Here is a 20846-nt window from a genome sequence, read left to right on the forward strand (position 1 = left end):
ATTTTTAAATATTAAACAAATCAGTCAGATATCTGTATAATCGGCTGTGCCGAATCTTAAATGCCCTCCACCAAAGTATTATTTTATGATAAAGATTGAAAAAAAAAATTAGTTGAAAAATATATAAACATTTTTATGAAAAAAAAGATTTTTCGTTAAAATTTTTTTTGTTAAAAATTTTCGTGAATTTTTTTTTTTTTAAATTCGGGTTAGAAAATATTTTGACCCATTGTCGGACCGAATTTCTATGGTGTTTGAAGTGTCTATCATTAGATATACATACGTATTGTCTATATTATATAGAACAAAATTGTTTGCCGATTCGTGGGCCAATTTAACGCCCAAAAATATTAGTCTAACACCTACCTTAAAGTATACCGAAAATCACTTTCTGAGTCGATTAAACGATGTCCGTCTGGCTGTCCATGTAAACCTTGTGCGCAAAGTACAGGTCGCAATTTTGAAGATATTTCAATCAAATTTGGTACATAATTTTTTCGGCCCAAGGACGAAGTCTATTGAAACTGGCTGAAATGTCCTCCCGAAATTGGACTTTATCGGTCATAAATGTTTTATTTATATATGTATCTACACGAATTTCGCTTCCAATAATTTTTTATATATATGAAATTCATATCACCAAATTTTGTTACGATCGGTCCATAATTAGTCATAGCTCCCATATAAATCTCTTAAAAATGTTGGCATACACCAAAAATTCAACATAAATAACTTTAATATAGACATAAATCACACGACCAAATTTCATGGTGATCGGTTAATAATTGGTCATAGCTCCCATATAAGGCCCACTTCCGAACACCACTCACGAATATAAATTATTGATATTTTAAAAGATCGGGCTTGACCGACCATACTTACTTGTTTATAATTAATTTAATACTTTCCAACAACTTTCAGTTCGTGTATAACTATATTTTCTATAGAAAATGTTGTGTATAACTGTATTTTCTATACAGCTGTGTTTTGTATACCACATGTTGTGTATAACAGTATTATCTATCGAACATATTGCGTATAACTGTATTTTATATACCAAATGTTGTGTATAACTATATTTTCTATCGAAAATGTCGTATATAACAATATTTTCTTAGAAATGTTGTGTAACAGTATTTTCTATATAAAATATTGCGCATAGCAGTAATTGCTATATCAACTGTTATGTATAACAGTATTATCTATAGAATATATTGCGTATAACATTATTTTCTATACCAAATGTTGTGTATAACTGTATTTTTCTATAGAAAATGTTGTGTGTAACTTTGTTTTCTATAGAAATTTTAGTGTATAACTGTATTTTTCTATAGAAAATGTAACGTATAACAGTATTTTCTATAGAACCATTATCTATAACCGAATTTTGAAAGAGAACAATGTTTTAAATGGACAATGTTGTGAAAACTCTATTTTCGAATGATGGTAAATAGAAATTTAATGCGGGACGAAATTTCACCCGCCCGTATTCTACTAATCGACTAAAAAGGTTTTAATGGTAAAAAAGGGCCCAATTCGTTTAAGAATGCCCAAATAAGCAAATCTGTCCATTGTTGATTCCATTAATTCAAAATTACCTCCTCCGACTGTCATACACCGCCACATCATTACGCCTCCAACACTATGCTATACTGTTGGACGCAAATTTTCTTTAGCTAAGGCAGTAAAGCATAGTGGCGGAGGAGTAATGATGTGGGGGTGTATGACAGTCAGAGGAGTAGGTAATTTTGAATTCATGGGTCGATTATGGATGGCAACCGAACTTCAGTGGCGTTGCCAAAGGGCAACTACAAATTTATGGTTGTCAATTTGGCAATGATAGCTGCCATTTGCCATTTGCCATATCTAATATCATTTAGGCAACTGAGATCGCAACTGAAGTTCGATTGCCATCCATAATCGACTCATTATAGATTCAACAATGGACAGATTTGCCTATTTGGATATTCTTAAACGAAATTTAAAGCAAAGTTCCGAAAAAACTAGGATTGACCGCTGATTAGTACTTCCAAAATGACAACGATCCGATGTATACGGCTGAGATTTTTAGACTTTGGCTTCTGTGTAATGTACCGAAGATGCTGCATATTTTATTGAGCCCCTATGGACACTACTGGAGCGAAAAATTCGACAGCGGACAATTACTAGCAAATCAATGCTAGAATATGTTACCAAGGAAGAGTGGAAGAATATTTCGTCAGCGGAGACTCAGGAAGGTTCTGAAATGTCGCTGTTATCCAACACAATACTAATGCATTAAACACATTCAAGACAGCAGGCTACCAACTTCAATCTGTCAAAAATAAAATGCACACGTTTATATGAAGTCGATTATTTTAACGACAGCACAGCTACACGGCCACACGACTACCCATGCCGATGTAGTCGAATTAGGCTAATTTCTATTTTTGTCAACTACAAAACAGAAATAGTGTTGCTAATATAATAAAAAAATGTAAATCAAATTAGTGCTTAAAAAAATATATTTTTTTACTTAATTAAGAGAAGTTTCTGATAACCATGTTGACAGGTACAAAATTAATTATAACCATATAAAATAATTGTTTCAATCTTAATTACTTTGGAATTTTGTACGGTTATTTTTTATTAAAGTGGCATCACTGAATTATAAATCAGCTGGTTACTTTGTAGCTGTCGTCTTTAAAATAATTCAGTACCTGCTACACGACTACAACTGTAACCAGCAGAATTTGTGTTCATGTAGTCGTGTAGCCTAGGGTGGCCCTTAATAAACGAAAGTTGGATTTTGGCCGTTCTCACCCTCCAGTTTGGTGAACATTAGTAAAAAAATCATCCTGAAAAAATTTTAGGTAAATCGGTTGGGGTTAAGACGTGCCGCAAGCCCTCTAAAGTTTTGAGATGCATTTACAAGGGGAAAAGAATCGAAATGTGTACGTAATTGTGGTTCTAATGAGACATAAAAAACAGAAATCGGTCAAAAAATGTTAAAGTTATTAAAAATTCGCCAGGCCATTAATGTGTCTCAGGCCACTAGAACAAGAAAGGTAGGAACAAAATTAACATATTTTGATAAATATTAAAATAAAAGCTCATTTTTACTTAAAATATGTCCATATATACTTGTATATGAGTTTTTGTCTTCGTACGATACCGTTAACCTATTCTTAGGTATGAACAAAAAAATTGTTTTTTTTAACGGCAGTTTCAAAACTCCATTTTCAATTTTTTAAAGATTTTGTTAAACAAATTTCAGAATTTTTTGATCATCTCATTGGGCTTTATTAAGACTATAATAGGGAATAAAAATGTGAAAAAATTATGAAAATATCTCTTATAGTTTTTCCGTACCTGCGATTTAAATTTTGAAATTTTCGAGAAAAACCAATTATTTGGCAATTTTTAGGCCAATGTGCTCTATTTCCTTACTCTTATGAATTTTAAGTAAAACTTATATTATAGTCCAGATAATTCTAAGTATACTCTGAAACTTTTACTAAAATCGGAAAACGTTAACCCTTAAATCGTGAAGGTCAAAGGTAAAATTTTTCAATATTTGGAATTTCTCTTGGAAAGATTTCGAAATGTTCGAAATGTTGTATATTTTTGGGCCGATTTTGATGAAATTTAACAAAAATATAACACAAAGACTAGTATTTACAAAAACAGCAGAAAAATTAAAATTAACCCTATATAGCACTTGGGGTTAAAATGACCCCAAACTTTTAAAATCATATTTTGTAAATATGAAGATTTTTTTTGTTGTTTTTGTAAAAACTATGATTAAATTTAGAAAAAATAATTTGTTATATTGAAGAGCTTGAAGCAAACTATTTAATTTAATAAAAAAATATGTCTTAACACAAAGTTTTAATGTTTGTTACAAAGTAATCATATAAAACACTTCATGAGCGTAGACTTTTGACGTAACGTGAACGTAAATTTCTCTGTAAAATATGTAAAAAATGCTGAATTCAAATAAATTTTTTACTTTTTTCTCTATGTCATTTATTTTCATTTTCAAAATCTGGTCGCCTTATCTTAAAGGAACGACCTTAGCTTTCTTGAGCAAAAAACAAAATTTAGATTTTGCAAAAAAAGTCAAATATTTTATGAAAACGTCAACAAAGTTTTTGATTTTGTGAAAAAGGTAAAATATTTTATACCTTGTGTTACAAAACACTTTTTTTTCTAAATATCCCACTCACATCCATAATAAGTTACTTGGATGAGAAAAAACACCTGCTTGGCCAAAATGTCAAGATATCCATTTCTAAAGTTGGTTTATTTGACATGAAATCCCCCATATATATTTTTTATATGGACTACAAACACAGTGTGAAATTTTTTTAGAAGCTTGTTAAATTTTGGAATTCGACTAAGTAAGGCTTGGAAACAATATACTGAAAATGGTGTATTTCACTTAAATTCCGTTAATCCGTAATTCGCGTATCTTTTCAGGTACCGAATCAGGTGATCAATATTATTATGTGTACAAGTTTGTATTTCATGTTTTATACAGAAAGTATCTATAATTTACAATTTATACATTTTTGAGAATTTTTTTTTTAAATCGTTCACACTGTATAAAACATTTTTTTTAAATTTTATATATAAAAACGTTTTTATATATTTTTATTATTAAAACTAATTCACTCTAAGTTTAAATGTATTGATTTTCATTTTAATTCTAACGTATATAAGTTCCCAAATATTTATCACACATGCCACAATAATGGTTCGTATTCATGCAACTTCCAATACAGTAGGGCAAACAGATGCAACAATACAATCTACAAAGAGAAAATCACATAATAAATACAGAAATACGATCTATAAAGAGAATAAAATATTAATAAAGAGACAAGATATGTATAATGACTAATTGAAACAATAAATACACTGCGGAAAATAACAACGTCAAACTTTTGACAAAAACTTACTGAAACAAGCACAGCAACACAGCGATCAAGTGGGTGCGTGAGGTGGGCTTGTGACGCAAACGGGTTCGGCTATAATTGTGACAGTAGGGACACTGAACGTCTATGGGGTGGGGTCCATAGGGTGATACAGGCTCTTTAATAAAACGTTAAATTAATCATTTACTGGATTTGAAAACAAAAATTTATGTATAAATTCTTACGAGTTACCACTACCACATTTGGCCCGGCTGTGACAGCAGGTGTACTGGCTCCAATGGCTTGCTCATATGTAGGTGGATGAGGTGGTTGTGGTGGCTGTGGTACTGATTTTGGCTCTATCAGTGGTTGCTGCTGTGCGGCTACTACACTTTCCTCTAAAGGGGCCGCTGGATAAACACGTTTGTTGGGATCTTCACTCATTTTTGTTTCTTTTATTTATTTCATTAATTTATAAAAAAAAATAATCAAATACTTATTGTTTTTCGATTATTTCTCTTTAACAGGTGTAAAAGTACTGAATTGATTTTAAAATTAATTTCAGTTGTTCTTTTTCTTTATTTGTATTGAACAATTGTTATCAGTAGAGACAGCAAATCCATATTTAAAGCTGTTTATCGATTGTCAGAACAAAAATACAAAAAAATAAAAGATACTAAAACTATAAACAATTGTGTCATACTTGACGAATAGAATTTCATATACACATTTGTATGCATTTATAAGGTAGATATTCGGCCAGCTTTTATTATGATGGGACATTAGAAAGATAAATAGATTATATATATTATTATATTTAAGGGGCTTTCCCTTATAGTTCACCATTATATTGAAGACTGAGCCGTTCCAAACCCTGACACCCCTGACAATTACACATGGCTCTTTTTGTTGACACAGCGACAATTTAAGGTTTTAAGAAATTCAAAAGTTATATATTTTCGATCACTACAATACAAATAGAATTAATTAAAATTTCATTATTACAAACGTTTTCCAATCGATCTGTTTTCTGTGTGTATGAATATGATGCTGAATAACTTATTTTTCAATGAATACTACATACCGTCTACATTACATATAAGTAGTCGAATAATGAGTTAATTATAAACTGTTTTATAACTGTATATTTAAAAGTTGCTGTGATCAGAGAGTTAGTAATGTAGTTCTTACTAGATTTTCTATAAAAAATTCAGTTATACAAATGATTTTCTATAGAAACAATAACAATAAAACAAGATTTTCTACATAAAATACTGTTATACACAAGATTTTCTATCAAAAATATTTTTATACACATGATTTTCTAAATAAAATACTGTTATACACAAGATTTTCTAAAGAATATACTGTTATACACACGATTTTGTAAAGATAATGCAAGATTTTGTAAAGAAAATACTGTTATACACAAGATTTTCTAAAGAAAATACTGTTATATACACGTTTTTCTAAAGAAAATACTGTTATAAACAAGATTTTCTATAGAAAATACAAGATTTTCTAAAGAAAAAACTGTTATACACAAGATTTTCTATCAAAAATATTTTTATACACATGATTTTCTAAATAAAATACTGTTATACACAAGATTTTCTAAAGAAAATACTGTTATACACAAGATTTTATATTATACACACGATTTTCTAAAGAAAATACTGTTATACACACGTTTCTCTAAAGAAAATACTGTTATACACAATATTTTCTAAAGAAAGTACTGTTATACACAAGATTTTCTATAGAAAATACTGTTATACACAAGATTTTCTAAAGAAAATACTGTTATACACAAGATTTTCTAAAGAAAATACTGTTATACAAATATGAAGGGCGTATAAGATTCTGCACACACGTTGTTGGATTTAAAGAACCTAGATTTCTAGCTTAAATGTTTTTTATAAATGACCCATGTTGTCGAATTTAAAGAACCAAATCTATACAATAACTAAAATATTCTATATATAGGGTGTTTGACTTACACATGCGGGATTTACAATAGATGGCGTATCTTTTGAACGCGGTTTTTGTTTTTAATAACTTATATGACATTTTGAAGGGTACATGTCTGTCATTTATTCTCACTTAATTATTGAACACTATAGTGTAAACAACAAAGTTTTTTGCTTACAAAATTCAAATTTTGTACCAACGAATCGTCATATGCGGGAAGTTTTGCTTTACTTCTTTAAATTGAAAAAAAATGCCGCTGAAGCACACCGATTTCTCGCCAAAGCTTATGGTGAATGTGTTCCATCGGTTTCAGTTTTGCGAGAGATGGTTTGTTCGGTTCAGAAATGGTGATTTTGACACGTAAGACAAAGATCACCTAAGTCAGCCAAAAAAAGTTTTAAGACCAAGAATTGCTGGCATTACTCCATGAAGATTGTTGTAAACCTCATTGGATGCTACTCAAGCAGCAATTTCAAAATGTTTGTGCGTATCAGGCTTCATCCAAAAGCAGGGAAATTGGGTACCATACAAATTGAAGTCCAGAGACCTTAAAATACGATTCTACATGTCCGGAATTATGTTTATACGCTATAAAAGAAAATCAGTTTTGCACCGAAAAATTTCTTGTGATGAAAAATGGATTCATTACGATTTCTCGAAGTAATAGATCGTATGTTTTGCCCGTCCAGCCGAAACGACACCAAAGCCAAATATCCATGGTGCTGAGGTAGTTCGCGGTATTTGGTGGGAGCAACAGGGACCTATCTATTATGAGCTGCTGAAATCTGACCAGACCATCACAGGAAACCAGTACCGAACGCTACTGATTGGTTTGAAGCGAGCATTGGCTTAAAAACACCCAGAATATGCGGACAGACATTTAATATTCCATAATGACAACGCTAGGCCACATGCGGCAATACTAGTTAAAAAGTATTTAGAATGAACTGATTGAGAGATTTGCCCCACCCGCTATACAGTCCAGACTACTGTTTCGATCGCTTCACCTTAGAATAGAGTATCCGATATTGGCTTAAAACGCTCTTGGCCTCAAAAGATAAGCAGTTCTTTTGGCTCAGAATCTATATGTTACCAGAAAGATGGGAAAAGGTCATAGCTACCAATGGCCAATACTTTGAGTAAATTTATATTGTATATTCAAAATAAAACCTAAAAATATGAAAAAAACCCATTTAAATACGCATGATATTGGTTTTAAGGAACCAAAGTTTGTAAGTTCCAATCTCTATAAAAAAACACAGAACATTTTCTAGAAATACCGGTTTCTATACCATTCACCTTCGTTTGTCATTCCGTTTGTAATTTCCACAATATAATTTTCCGACCCTATAAAGTATATATATTCTGGATCCTTATAGATATCGGTGTCGATTAAGCCATGTCCATCTGTTTGTTGAAATCAATTTTCTGAAGACCCCAGATATCTTCGGGAACCAAATCTTCAATAATTCTGTCAGACATGCTTTCGAGAAGTTTGCTATTTAAAATCAGCAAAATCGGTATACAAATGGCTGAGATATGAGGAAAAAACCAGGTCAATCTCGATTTTTGACCTATATCTGTATTACTAAGTCATTAATATATACAATATGGATATCTAATGATAGACCTTTGCAACGATGTATATAAGACCATAGTAAGTTGGACCTAAAATGGGTTAAAATCGGAAAAAATATTTTTTAACCCGAATTTTTTTTTTCACCAAAAGTTTTTTTTTCCAAAAAATAAAAAAAAAACTGCAAAAAAATATAAATTTTGTTTACCTAAAAATATTAAAAATTTTTATTTTGAATTATAATTTGGTGAAGGGTATATAAGATTCGGCACAGCCGAATATAGCTTTTTTACTTGTTCGTTCATAAACTTTGTTCACGTAAAGAAATTCGCTATGTGAAATTTTTAGATGGAATTTTGTAAACAATAAACAGCTGTTACGAACAAAATCAACTATTGTGAATGAAAAGTTCATGCCAATATCACGATAGTGAAATGGATATTTAATGGGAACATAAATGTCACATGTTTTGTCGATAGGGGTGATTAAGTTGAAGTGTATGTAAGATTATGTACAGATGAATTTAGCATCCGGACTTGTTTGTTAATAGTTTTTGTCTGGATCGAGGGCAGAAGAGGGTCATGACTGGTATATAGCAATGATAACTGCTCTGTTGAATATGATTTGCTTAGTTATTTTCTTTTTACAAATAAAAATGTTTCTATTGTTTTATTAGAAGTAAAATATTTGTAAGTATTTCCTATAAGTATTTGCTAAAAAACAGAAACTTAAAATCTAAAAAAACACATTTTATGAATAACTAAATTTATTAAGACATTCTCTATTTTCAGTCGAAAAACTGCCATTATTTATTCCATACATTTCATTAAACATTAATTACAACAAACTAAATTTCAATGTAAATTTCAGAGTTTATTTTATAAATTAAAAGGCATAATTTACAAGCTATTTACAAAAATACAATCTTTGGACTTGATTGAGAAAAGGGATTAACTGCAATATAATACAAACTAAATAAACATTCAAAATGCTTTTACATAAAAATAAGAAAAATTGTAGTATCATGTAAAATTCAGATTAAGACAAAGAAATGAGAATTAACTACTGATTCCAAAAACCTGGTTAAATTTCTTTTAAAGTTTTAATACAAACATTTTTTGGAAAAATTATGGGTTTTTTGAGGACAACTAAAGTTTTAGGAACAAATTGCAGTTAAGTTCTTTTCTATATTTAATACTAAAATACATATATACATAGATATATTTATATATACATAGAATTCATTAATTTATCGTTTTAAATTTGTATGTATTCTATAATGTGTTGCCATAAGTTCCCAAAAATTTACCACAATTGCCACAATAATGATGGGTGTTCATACAACTGCCAGCGCAATAGGGCAAACAGACACAGCACCATAGACTGCAAAAATTAGATACAAAAAAAAATTATATAGATAAATATAAGAGATAGATAAAAAATTTCAGTTGTATTTTCACTACCAAATCTTATCAGTAATTTTATCTAAAATACACAAATTTCCGGAGGATAAGATAGCGATATTTATACATATGTACATAAATGTAGCAGACATGGGGCACACATAAATATGTATGTATGGACATATTTATTTTCTTTGTCAACACAATTTTTGCGTATAAATTTGTATAAAAATATTTATTTTATTTAACATTAACATGCATTTTATTCATGTGTTAACCCTGCTAGAGAAATTGAAATGTATTAAATGATTTTTGTTGTTCTTGATTAGTGCTTATTTGCTTATCGATTAATCCCCGATAAGAATTGTAGTGAATGTATTGTAATTTATTTATTTAACTTACCCAACTAAACACAATAAAGCAGCCATTAAATGTGTCCTCGAACTTGGCTCGTATTCAATTCGTGTTAGTTTTTGTATATTACAGGCTGGACATGTTAAATAAACGGGTTCTGGTCCGAGTGCCAACATGGGCTGTTCTGTAAATTTCAAAATTTTGTTTATGAATATTTGTTATTAATTAATTGTTTAAAGTAAATTGTAATTATATTTATATCGTTAGCCATTTTTCGCTGATAAATCTTGAAGTCGACTAGAAATTCTACATGAATCTGGAATCAACTTTATCTAACCTTAGATGGTAACTAAGTAAACTATTGTTTTGCGATTTGCCCTAATGTAAAGGGTCTTCCAATATGGACTTTCGAAATTTGACAGTTGATAGCGGCCTTATTATTGAAGATACATCGGTCGAATTGATTGTCATTTATTTAGTATGTTTTTCCAAATCACCATGGATGGAATAGTGTTCAACAACACTTGCTAATTACAAAATTGTTTTATCAAAATGGATGCTCGTTTTTCATTAAAAAAAACTGTTCTTTCTGAATGAATAGGTACGTCAACAAACAAAATTGACGAATTTGAGACGATACCAATCTACATGAGATCTAAGAGCGTCAAATGCATCCCGAAAAAGTCACTGTTTGGTGTGGATTATGAGCTGGCGGCGTTATCGGTCCATATTTCTTTGAGAACGACTTTGGCCAGAAAAATCATCATCAGCGCTATAGGTCGAGGATTACCAACTTATTCTGGCCTTAATTGATTGATATGGACACCAAGGACATGTATTTTCAAGAGGACGGCGCTACGTATCACATAGATCATGCCACAATGGACATTCTACTCCAGCGATTGAAGGGCATGTGATGTGAACTGGCCACCAAGATCGTGAGCTATGACCCCGTTAGAATAATCGATGAAACTTAAAAAATTAATCGATCAATCGAATAATTAAATTCGTATAATTGACAACCCTATTGACTACAACCTTTTTATTTTTGGACTAAATTTCAGCCACTTACATCAATTACATGCAATTTGTTTTCTGATACTTTTAGAACTTCCATGCGTTTTTGGCCAAACCCTTTATTTGAACATTTTTATCCATCGATCTATCGATCGATCGTTTATGTTATTTTCAATACAAATATCAAATCTACAAACATTTTATGAATAAATAAAGAAGTTATGGATTTTTGGCCGGAATTGACCACCTTGAATGGAGCCATTTAGGCATTTCCATTTCCACTTGCGATTTAATTCACTGTGTGGAGATATGGCTGAATAACTGTCGAATGAGTTAAAAAGTAAACATGTTACGTTTGCGATAAGTAGGGAAAATTGGCCACCTGTCACACTTGACAATGTTGATATACCTCAGGCCGTTTATGTAACATACCTTGGTATTTACTAGGGTATTCAATCGATTAACCGTTAATCGGTTAACCGATTAATTTTGGACGGTTAACTGTTCGAATAATTTGAAATTGCCGATTTTCAAATAACAAATAAACCGATTAATTTGTGTCGATTAACCGATTAACCGAAATTCCTTTTTTTTGCACTTTAAACAATTTGTTTGTATTTATTTTTCCGTTTCAATTCAAATACAAATTTCAAATTAAAATTACATATTTTTGAACATCCAATAAACATGATTAATGAGTATGTATAACAATTGACATATTTAATTTACATGTATTTAAAACTTTGTTAGTATGTATTTACATGTATAGACGAAACTTTTTTTTTGAAATGAGTCTTTTATCATAACTAAACGAAACTATTAAATTAATCAAAATCTAAAACAATCCAAAAAGGAATATTCTCTATCATGCTTTTGATTTCTCCAACATATACAATCAGCGAGAGAGTTTTTTTCCAAGAAAAATTTTATTAAATCTAAAGAAAAAAATGGTTTAAATTATATTCTTTTTATAAAAGATTATTTCAGAAGATCTCACTAAAACCCTAAAAAACTCACACATCGCTCATTTGCTGCAACAACGTCAACGTGAATAGTTTATGACATTTTACTATTTCTTAAATAAATTTTCAACAAATCATGCGATTTCAGAAATATAAATAGTAGATGTTAATATCTTTCTAATCTGTATTTAACCCAAATTTTTACTTATCAAATATACGAGAAAACATGAATTTTTATTTTGATGTTTACAACAAAAAACACTCTCAAACAAAAAATAATTGACTTTTTTGAAAACTGATGAAACTATACGAAAGATTATAGAACAGCGCATATTTTGTATTACTCAGTTCATAAAACACGGATTGCAGCAAATATGTTGACGTTGTTGCAGCAAATATGTTTACAAAAATGATCTCAAATAACTTATTTGCTGTTTTTTATGTTTTTGTACACAAAATTCGTTGTTCTATTTTCAATTTAAAATGAAAATAGAAATTATTCGGTTAATCGAATAATTTTAAATTAACCGATTATTAACCGAATAAATCTAAACCTCGATTAATTATTTGCTCGATTAACCGATTAAACCAGAAACCCGATTAATTGAATACCCTAGTATTTACTTAATAATTTATATTCGTGAATGATTTTCGAAAGTTATTTATTTTGAATTTTGTATGTATACCAACAGTTTTAAGAGATTTATGCACGTTAAAGTGATTTTCGAAAGTGGGTCTATATGGGCTCTATGACTAATTATGGACCGATCATAATAAAATTTGGTAACATGAATTCCGTACATATTAAACTTATTAGGAGCAAAACTTGTGTAGATACCTAATAAATTAAACATTTATGAACGATAAAGTCCAATTTCGATAGGACATTTGTATGGGGGCTAGGTGAAATAATGGACAAATATCTGCCAGTTTCAATAGGCTTCGTCCTTGTTTGATCGAAATATCTTCAAAATTGCGACCTGTACTTTGCGCACAAGGTTGACATGGACAGCCAGCCAGACGGACGGACATCGTTTAATCGACTCAGAAAGTTCTAACTCAATCGGTATACTTTAAGGTGGGAGTTAGACTAATATTTTTGGGCTTTATAAAAATCTGCACAAACGTATTATACCCTCCCAACTTATGGTGGTGTAGGGTATACAAATCTATAGTCCGATTTGGTTGATTGTATAACCATCTAAAACCATCTTTAAATTATATTACTACATAGCAATATTTAAATATTAAAGTGCATTCATAATGTAAAATACAGTTTTGACCAATTTCTACCCTTTTGATTTTTACTATTTTTCAATATATTAAAATGTGTAATGTTTGAAAACAGGGCATGATCTAAAGGTTCTGAAGCCCCCCAAAACAACTTAAGAATATGAATGATACATTAATATATCGGTTATTCATAACTGGTTGCTATCGAAAATCTAGAAGATCTGTCTATAAATGAGTGAGTTAGTATAGACAAATATTGTTCAATAAATGGCCGAGATTTAAGCGATTTTTGACAAAATAAAAATTGGGTTTTCATAAGATTCCAAGACGATCGAGCTATGTCCGTCCGTCTGTCTGTTAAAAACATGGTAGTGCCCAAACGAAAGGAGCTATCTGGCTGAAATTTTACACTAATACTCTCTGTTGATAAAGATTGTCAACGGGTCCATGCTTTCACCTCGCCCCCGTACATGTCTCCCCGGACTACAGTTTCAACAGTCATAAATATGATGATTATGATTTTGCACAAATTAGTTCTAAGTATTCTGAAATTAGCGAAATGGCGAAAATCGGGCAACATTTGTTTTTCTAGTCCCCATACAAGATGCCCCTCAGAAATTGACTTGAACACTCATAATTGCCTTAGAATAATTTTCTAATATCATGATGAAATTGGGCATAAACAAGTTTTATATGAACCCAAATCATTCTACAAACTTTTGTGAGGATTGGTCCATCATTGACTCTATATACCCCCGATATAACCCCTATATCAGAAAAATATTGTATTGTCAATAAATAACACGGTGCTACGATGGAAAAAAAACTTGGAAAACGACTTGGTGAGTACATTACAAATTGTGTCAAAAAATTTCAAAACACCCTCAAATTCAGAAGTTATTCTGAAAAAACCGTTTTCAGTGATGTTCGTCAACTTATCGATCTGTAACTCAGTCAGTTTTTGTCTGACTTTAAATTAGTTAACGGGTTTGGAAAGAAAACTGATTACGCTTAATAATTACGTGCATTTTTTTATACATTTGTATGTTATAACTTATAAGTATCTTTTTTCTTAAGAATATCTAAAAGAAAAACTAAATTTATCAACTTTATTGATTTTAGTCGCTTTTCATTGCTTATTTTGATATGAAAGTTTATAAAACTTTATACCAACATATATAGGAAATTTAGTTCTTAATAAAACTAAATTATTCAAATCGGATTAAAATTGTAAAAATTGTTCAACTTTTAATTAACACCATTTTTAGTATTTTCTCCCCCAGCGCATATGAATAAAAAAAAAACAAAAAACTGTAGAAAAAAATATTTGTAAAATTTTGAATTTACAAGGTAAATTTTTTCGAAATTTTTTCAAAAAAATTTAATAACTTTTGCAAATATAAACCGATTTGAACAAGTGATATCTCATTTTTTCCCATATAAAGTTGTCTTTAAAACACTGTGCAAAAAAGAATAGGTTTTTATAGAAAAGAATTAAAATAACTATTGTTGAATTTGAAAAATTATTAAAAAAATAAAAATAAAGCGAAACTTTTTATAAAAACTTACGCAATTTTCGATATACGTTTTATGCATTCATTTTATGAAAGCTTAATTCTTTGTCTATCCATAATTGTTTAAAAGTGTGTGAGTTAGAGGTACTAAAGTACTACGACCTCCCCTAAAACAGTTTTTTCAAAATAACTCAAAATTTTGAGGGTGTTTCAAATTCTTTGAAAACGGTTTTAGTATGTCCTCACCTAGACCTACAACCCCCATTAGGTCGCTTTTCAAGTTCTGACAAAAAGTGTCATTTTGTAGCAGAGTGTAATCTTTCTATACTGTATAAGTGATTTATAGTTTTAAGAAATTATTCCGTCTATCAAATTCTGTACACATCGGACCATGACTGATTCAAGTTCCCATATAATTCTAAAACTATAGCTGAATACAACACTCTTACTTGTTTTACTATGAAATACTCTGGTACTGAAACCTCATCTAGCCTAGCCACAACTTGAAACAATTTTTATAGTTTTGTGCAATATTTACATTGAAAAACCAAAAGGAAAGTGTTTTCCGTGATGACTAATAGTCTAGTAGTTAGTTGAATGATGATATGACAGTTCAAAGATTATCTTTTAATAATGTGTACGCTTTAAAAAAACCCATGCTTTCTTTTTAATTAATTCAGTGTAATTTTTCTATTCATAGTTTAAATATGACGTATGTATATATATTAGCTAATACATGTCAATTCATACGTGTTTACAGTCCATAAATGTTCTAGTTTAATTAAATCTTCTATGAGTCATTCAAAACAAACAATAATTTTGCATTAAATACATATGATAATGAGACACATAGGCTTGTTCCGAAAAGTGTCATTGGTTGGGTGATGAAGAAAAATTTGAACTGGTGAAAATTCTGTGAAGTCAACAGATTTTTATTAGAATTTGTTTATAAAGTGGGGTGGCCCTTATTTTATATTCGATGCTTCCAAGTTCAAGATGGGGGGTATATTGAACCAAAAAGTATATATATTCAGTGAGCTTATAAAATTCTAAGACGATGTAGCAATTTTTTTATACCCTACAACACCATAGTGGGGAGGGTATAATGCGTTTGTGCAGATGTTTGTAACGTCCAAAAATATTGGTCTAACACCCACCTTAAAGTATATCGATCGATTTAGAATCACTTTCTGAGTCGATTAAAAGATGTCCGTCCGTCCGTCTGGTCGGCTGGCTGGCTGGCTGTACATGTAAACCTTGTGCGCAGAGTACAGGTAGCAATTTTGAAGATATTTCGATGAAATTTGGTACATATTATTTTTTCAGCTCAAGGACCAAGCCTATTGAAACTGGCTGAAATCGTTCCATTATTTCACCTAGCCCCCATACAAATGTCCTCCCGCAATTAGACTTTATCGGTCATAAATGTTTAATTTATATATGTATCTACACAAATTGCGCTTCAAATAAGATTTATATATACAAAATTCATGTCACCAAATTTTGTTACGATCGGTCCATAATTAGTCATAGCTCCCATATAGACCCGCTTCCGAAAATCACTTTAACGTGCATAAATCGCTTAAAAATGTTGGTATACACACAAAATTCAACATAGTTAACTTTCATGTTGACATAAATCACACGACCTAATTTCATGGTGATCGGTTCATAATTGGTCATAGCCCCCATATAAGCCCCACTTCCGAAAATCACTCAAAAATATAAATTATTGAAATTTTAAAAGAAAAATGTTTTTGCTCTTTTACTTAGTGTAGGGTATTATATGGTCGGGCTTGACCGATCATACTTTCTTACTTGTTTTATATTGAAGGCGAGGTAGGACCTATGCGGAAGTACATAGGGGGAAGGACAATGTAAATGGGCAAAATCGGTTAAGTAGAACCAAAGTTATGACTATAGGGCCTAGAGGAACGATCATTGGGGTGAAAATTTCCCAAAAATATTGTTTGTTGATCAGAAGTGTTTGGGCAAATGGGATCAACCAAACAATTTTAAGAACAAAATGTCCATCCGATGTTTCAAATAGACCTAGTAGACCTAGAAACCCAATATTTGAAACAAACATTTCTTGCCAATAGCAATAAATGTATTAAAAAATAGTTTGAATCGTTAAGAAGTTTTGGATCAAAATATATGAAAATCTTTGTTCAGACCACTAATTATATTTTGATGCCAATGAATGAATCTTACAAGCTAAATGTTACCACTGATATTTTCAAGTTATAGAAAATATAAAACCAAAGAAAATTTTTATTAGATTGGTGGAGGGTATATTAGATTCGGTACAGCCGAATATAACACCCATAATTGTTTTTGTCTGACAATATATTTCGAAAACCGGTTTTTGCTCTAATTTCCGAATATTTTTGAAATTTTTAAAAAATCTTTTTGCAATTATTTAGAATATTCTAGAATATTATAACTTACGCTGTATTATAACAACTGGCTGTTGGACAAACGCCGTCTGATGTGGCATATTTCGTGATGTTTGTGCTCCATATGTGGTATAGGTTGTTGTGGTATGTGTTGTTGGCATATTATAGGCAGTATTTGGTGCCCCCATACCGGGTCCATTCCATGACGCAGTCGTAGTGTAGTTACCAGTTGCTTTAGCAGCTGGTGCTGGATTGCCCATGGCCTGATCGTATGATGGTGGCGGTGGGGGATTGTCGTTCGTTAAGGAGGGATCGAAAACGGTTACACCACTAGAGGTACTAGTACCGGCTCCCAAGGGTACATTGTAGTTGTTAGTGGGATTAGCAGAGTTTTGTTTTTCCATTTGTTTTTTTTTATTGAATTTTTAATTAATTATTTATCTTTCTCTTTAGTTTGTTTCTGTTTTAACTTTATTAACTTGTAACTTATTTTAAATTATTGTGTTTTTTTTTTTGCGTTCGTATTTTTTTTTTAATACTTCTATAATATTATATTTCTGTTATTCGTTCTGATTTTCTCTCGGTTGTGAGTTTCGTTGTCGACTGTTTAAGGTCTGTGTTTGAAAATTTGCTTATACTCCACATCAGATAAATAATGAGTAACACAAATAAACAACCGCAATCAAATGTTTTATTATTATTGTAAATAAATGGGGAACTATGAATGTATATTTTCGTACCTACAGATACAGATATTAAAAACACAAATACATCAGTATTATTAAATAAACTTAATAACAAAATAATAATAATTTTTATAAAAAAGCTTTTTTTTTTTGGTTGTTATTGATGTTGTTAGTTAGCAAACGAACAATTTAGTGAAAATTTGTAGGTAAAAACTTTTTCTCAGTTTTGTGTTTTCGTAATTGTTAATGGAAATAATTTAGTTTGGGGGATTCCTATTAGCAGAGTTTCATAAATTTGTGAGAATTAGGGTAATGTAATAATATAAAGTATTTCTGGTAAAAAATATTGGCCATTTCGAAACAAAACCACCTGAAAATGCCAAAGATATAACGAAAAACAAGTAAGAAAGTGTGGTCGGTCATGCCCGACCATATAATACCCTACACTAAGTAAAAGAGCAAAAACATTTTCCTTATAAAATCTCGATAATTTATATATTTGAGTGATTTTCGGAAGTAGGCCTTATATGGGAGCTATGACCAATTATGGACCGATCACCATAAAATTAGGTCGTGTGATTTGTGTCTATATGAAAGTTTACTATGTTGAATTTTGTGAGTATACCAACATTTTTAAGCGATTTATGCACGTTAAAGTGATTTTCGGAAGTGGGTCTATATGGGAGCTATGACTAATTATCGACCGATCGTAACAAAATTTGGTGACATGAATTCTGTATATATAAAACTTATTTGGAGCGGAATTTGTGTAGATACATATATAAATTAAACATTTATGACCGATAAAGTCAAATTTCGGAAGGATATTTGTATGGGGGCTAGGTGAAATAATTGACCGATTTCAGCCAGTTTCAATAGGCTTGGTCCTTGGGCCGAAAAAATAATATGTACCAAATTTGATCAAAATATCTTCAAAATTGCAAACTGAACTCTGCGCACAAGGTTTACATGGACAGCCAGCCGACCAGACGGACGGACGGACTTCGTTTAATCAACTCAGAAATTGATTCTAAGTCGATCGGTATACTTTAAGGTTGGTGTTAGACTAATATTTTTGGGCGTTACAAACATCTGCACAAACGCATAATACCCTCCCCACTATGGTGGTGCAGGGTATAAAAATAGAGGGAAATAAATATCTAACTTCTAAACGGTAAGTCCGATTTGAATGAAATTTCACATGCACAAAGAGGAAGTGTTGTCGAAGTGCTGTTTAAGTTTTGAACTTGGACCTCATGGGCCCAATAGGGGCGCGACCAAGGGTCCTCAGTAGGACACCTCGAGTATGTTACATTTTTAAAACGATCCTATTTCTTCGTTTGTGTTCCGATTTCAAAAAAATTACACATATAGAATCTCCTCATCGAGCACTACAAATTATCTCTTATAGCTTAGGAGCTATTCTCATTTGAAAATTAAATTTTCAAAATTTTTACCCACCCTACTCCAGCTTTTTGATAACAGCGGATCCAAATATTTCCCGATTTTCTCCAATTTTCCTTTATTGGAGTAAAAACACATGTATGTGTCAAATCGAAAAACAATTATTTAAAACTAATGACTAAGTCCAAAGTTAAATGCATTCATTCGAATTTAAAAAATTTTAAGAAGGCGATGCACAGAGGGTTGGAATGTACCAAAAGTGGCGATTAATTCAAAAGCTGAACTTTATCTGTTTCAGTCATGTTTGGTATTGGGTTAAAGTGCATTAAATAATAAATCACAAACTGCTAAAATTTCAGTTGTGAGTAACTTACTTTATTGGCAGTGAGCGGTCAAAGTCAAATAATTTTTACAAATTTTGCATGCTGTGGTTAAAATTGAAAATTGTGATATTTCGAGAGTAGAAATATTAAAATGGAACCATCAACATCAGGTATTTGAGAACATAAATAAATAATTTTTGTTTAGATAAATGTTTTGAAAATATTTTTTAAGATTTTTTTTAAAGTTTTCCATTATTGGGGTTTTTTCGATATATAGATTGAGTTTAAAAAAAATCAATGCGAGGTCGGGTAAATTCTATTAAATGCTCTTAAAATATGAACTTTCAGCTTCTATATACAGAAAAAAAATCGTACGGGTTTATTGAGGTTTTTTACTTATTTAAGTTATAGTGAAAGAACTCCTCTTGCTAAAAAACATATTCTGATACAAAATAGGTTAAAACATTTTTTTCTTACATTTTTTTTAAAGTTGTGTTTTTATGTATTTATCAGCCATATTTTTTTCACAAATAAATTTTTTTTTTTTATTAAAAAAATTATTTCAATATTTATCCTAAAGTAAATATAAGTTTATTTTGAAAACCGGAAAAATTATTTATTACAATATAATTAATTTATATTTTTCCTATGCATATCCTGCTTTTTATCTGCATATTTGTGTGCATATTTTCCAGTTTTTTTTTTTTACTTTTTTCGCTTGCTTATTTTACATTAGTATGTCGCCTTTATTTGTCTCATAATTAGCCAGATGACCTATATTTTATATTTTCATTAAACTACTTTTTAAATATTCAAATACACTTTATTTGGTATCTTTAAATCTTTTAATTATAATGTAAGTACGTCCATATCCATGTTTTACATGTGTTTATTTTTGCTCCTTTCCTATTACTGTCACATTTTGCAGTATAACTTCCAATAAAAAACCACAATAAATGAATAAATATAAAAAAAATGATTGAAATGAAAGAAATCGCATGTCATCATCACATTATAATTTCAAATACATTTTAGTTTAATTAAAAGCGTACGCTTGTGACAAAGTTGTGTAAAATAATTTTTAAAAACGGACGGAGTGTAAAAAA

At 30.5% G+C, this 20846-nt stretch overlaps 2 protein-coding genes across 3 annotated transcripts; both read right to left on the reverse strand.

Moving 5' to 3' along the window:
- Positions 1-4535: 4535 nt before the first annotated feature.
- On the reverse strand, positions 4536-5417 carry LOC135961569 (lipopolysaccharide-induced tumor necrosis factor-alpha factor homolog). Of its 2 annotated transcripts, none has more exons than XM_065513076.1 (3): positions 5144-5408; positions 4944-5076; positions 4536-4793 (listed from the first exon to the last, which is right to left on the reverse strand). In XM_065513076.1, the coding sequence occupies exons 1-3, from the start codon at positions 5340-5342 to the stop codon at positions 4691-4693; spliced, it is 435 nt and encodes a 144-aa protein (XP_065369148.1). In that variant the 5' UTR covers positions 5343-5408; the 3' UTR covers positions 4536-4690. The 2 variants fall into 2 exon arrangements, with proteins under 2 accessions (XP_065369148.1, XP_065369149.1); XM_065513077.1 differs by having other exon boundaries at positions 4623-4833; positions 5144-5417.
- A 3880-nt stretch (positions 5418-9297) lies between these two features.
- On the reverse strand, positions 9298-17930 carry LOC135960528 (lipopolysaccharide-induced tumor necrosis factor-alpha factor homolog). Its single transcript, XM_065511834.1, has 3 exons — positions 17380-17930; positions 10251-10386; positions 9298-9828 (listed from the first exon to the last, which is right to left on the reverse strand). The coding sequence occupies exons 1-3, from the start codon at positions 17729-17731 to the stop codon at positions 9720-9722; spliced, it is 597 nt and encodes a 198-aa protein (XP_065367906.1). The 5' UTR covers positions 17732-17930; the 3' UTR covers positions 9298-9719.
- Positions 17931-20846: the final 2916 nt, after the last annotated feature.

Source organism: Calliphora vicina, chromosome 5, assembly GCF_958450345.1.
Source record: "Calliphora vicina chromosome 5, idCalVici1.1, whole genome shotgun sequence".
NCBI classification, from domain to species: Eukaryota; Metazoa; Arthropoda; class Insecta; order Diptera; family Calliphoridae; genus Calliphora; species Calliphora vicina.

Bases quoted from the DNA above. Each gene is read 5' to 3' on its own strand.
- LOC135961569 (XM_065513076.1), bottom strand. From the start codon at position 5,342: ATGAGTGAAGATCCCAACAAACGTGTTTATCCAGCGGCCCCTTTAGAG. The intron at 5,077-5,143 runs GTAAGAATTTAT...GTTTTATTAAAG, and splicing joins AAATGTGGTAGTGGTAACTC to AGCCTGTATCACCCTATGGA. The intron at 4,794-4,943 runs GTAAGTTTTTGT...TTCTCTTTGTAG, and splicing joins GTGTTGCTGTGCTTGTTTCA to ATTGTATTGTTGCATCTGTT.
- LOC135960528 (XM_065511834.1), bottom strand. From the start codon at position 17,731: ATGGAAAAACAAAACTCTGCTAATCCCACTAACAACTACAATGTACCC. The intron at 10,387-17,379 runs GTAAGTTATAAT...TGAAATTTACAG, and splicing joins GCCAGTTGTTATAATACAGC to AACAGCCCATGTTGGCACTC. The intron at 9,829-10,250 runs GTAAGTTAAATA...TAATTTTTGCAG, and splicing joins GCTTTATTGTGTTTAGTTGG to TCTATGGTGCTGTGTCTGTT.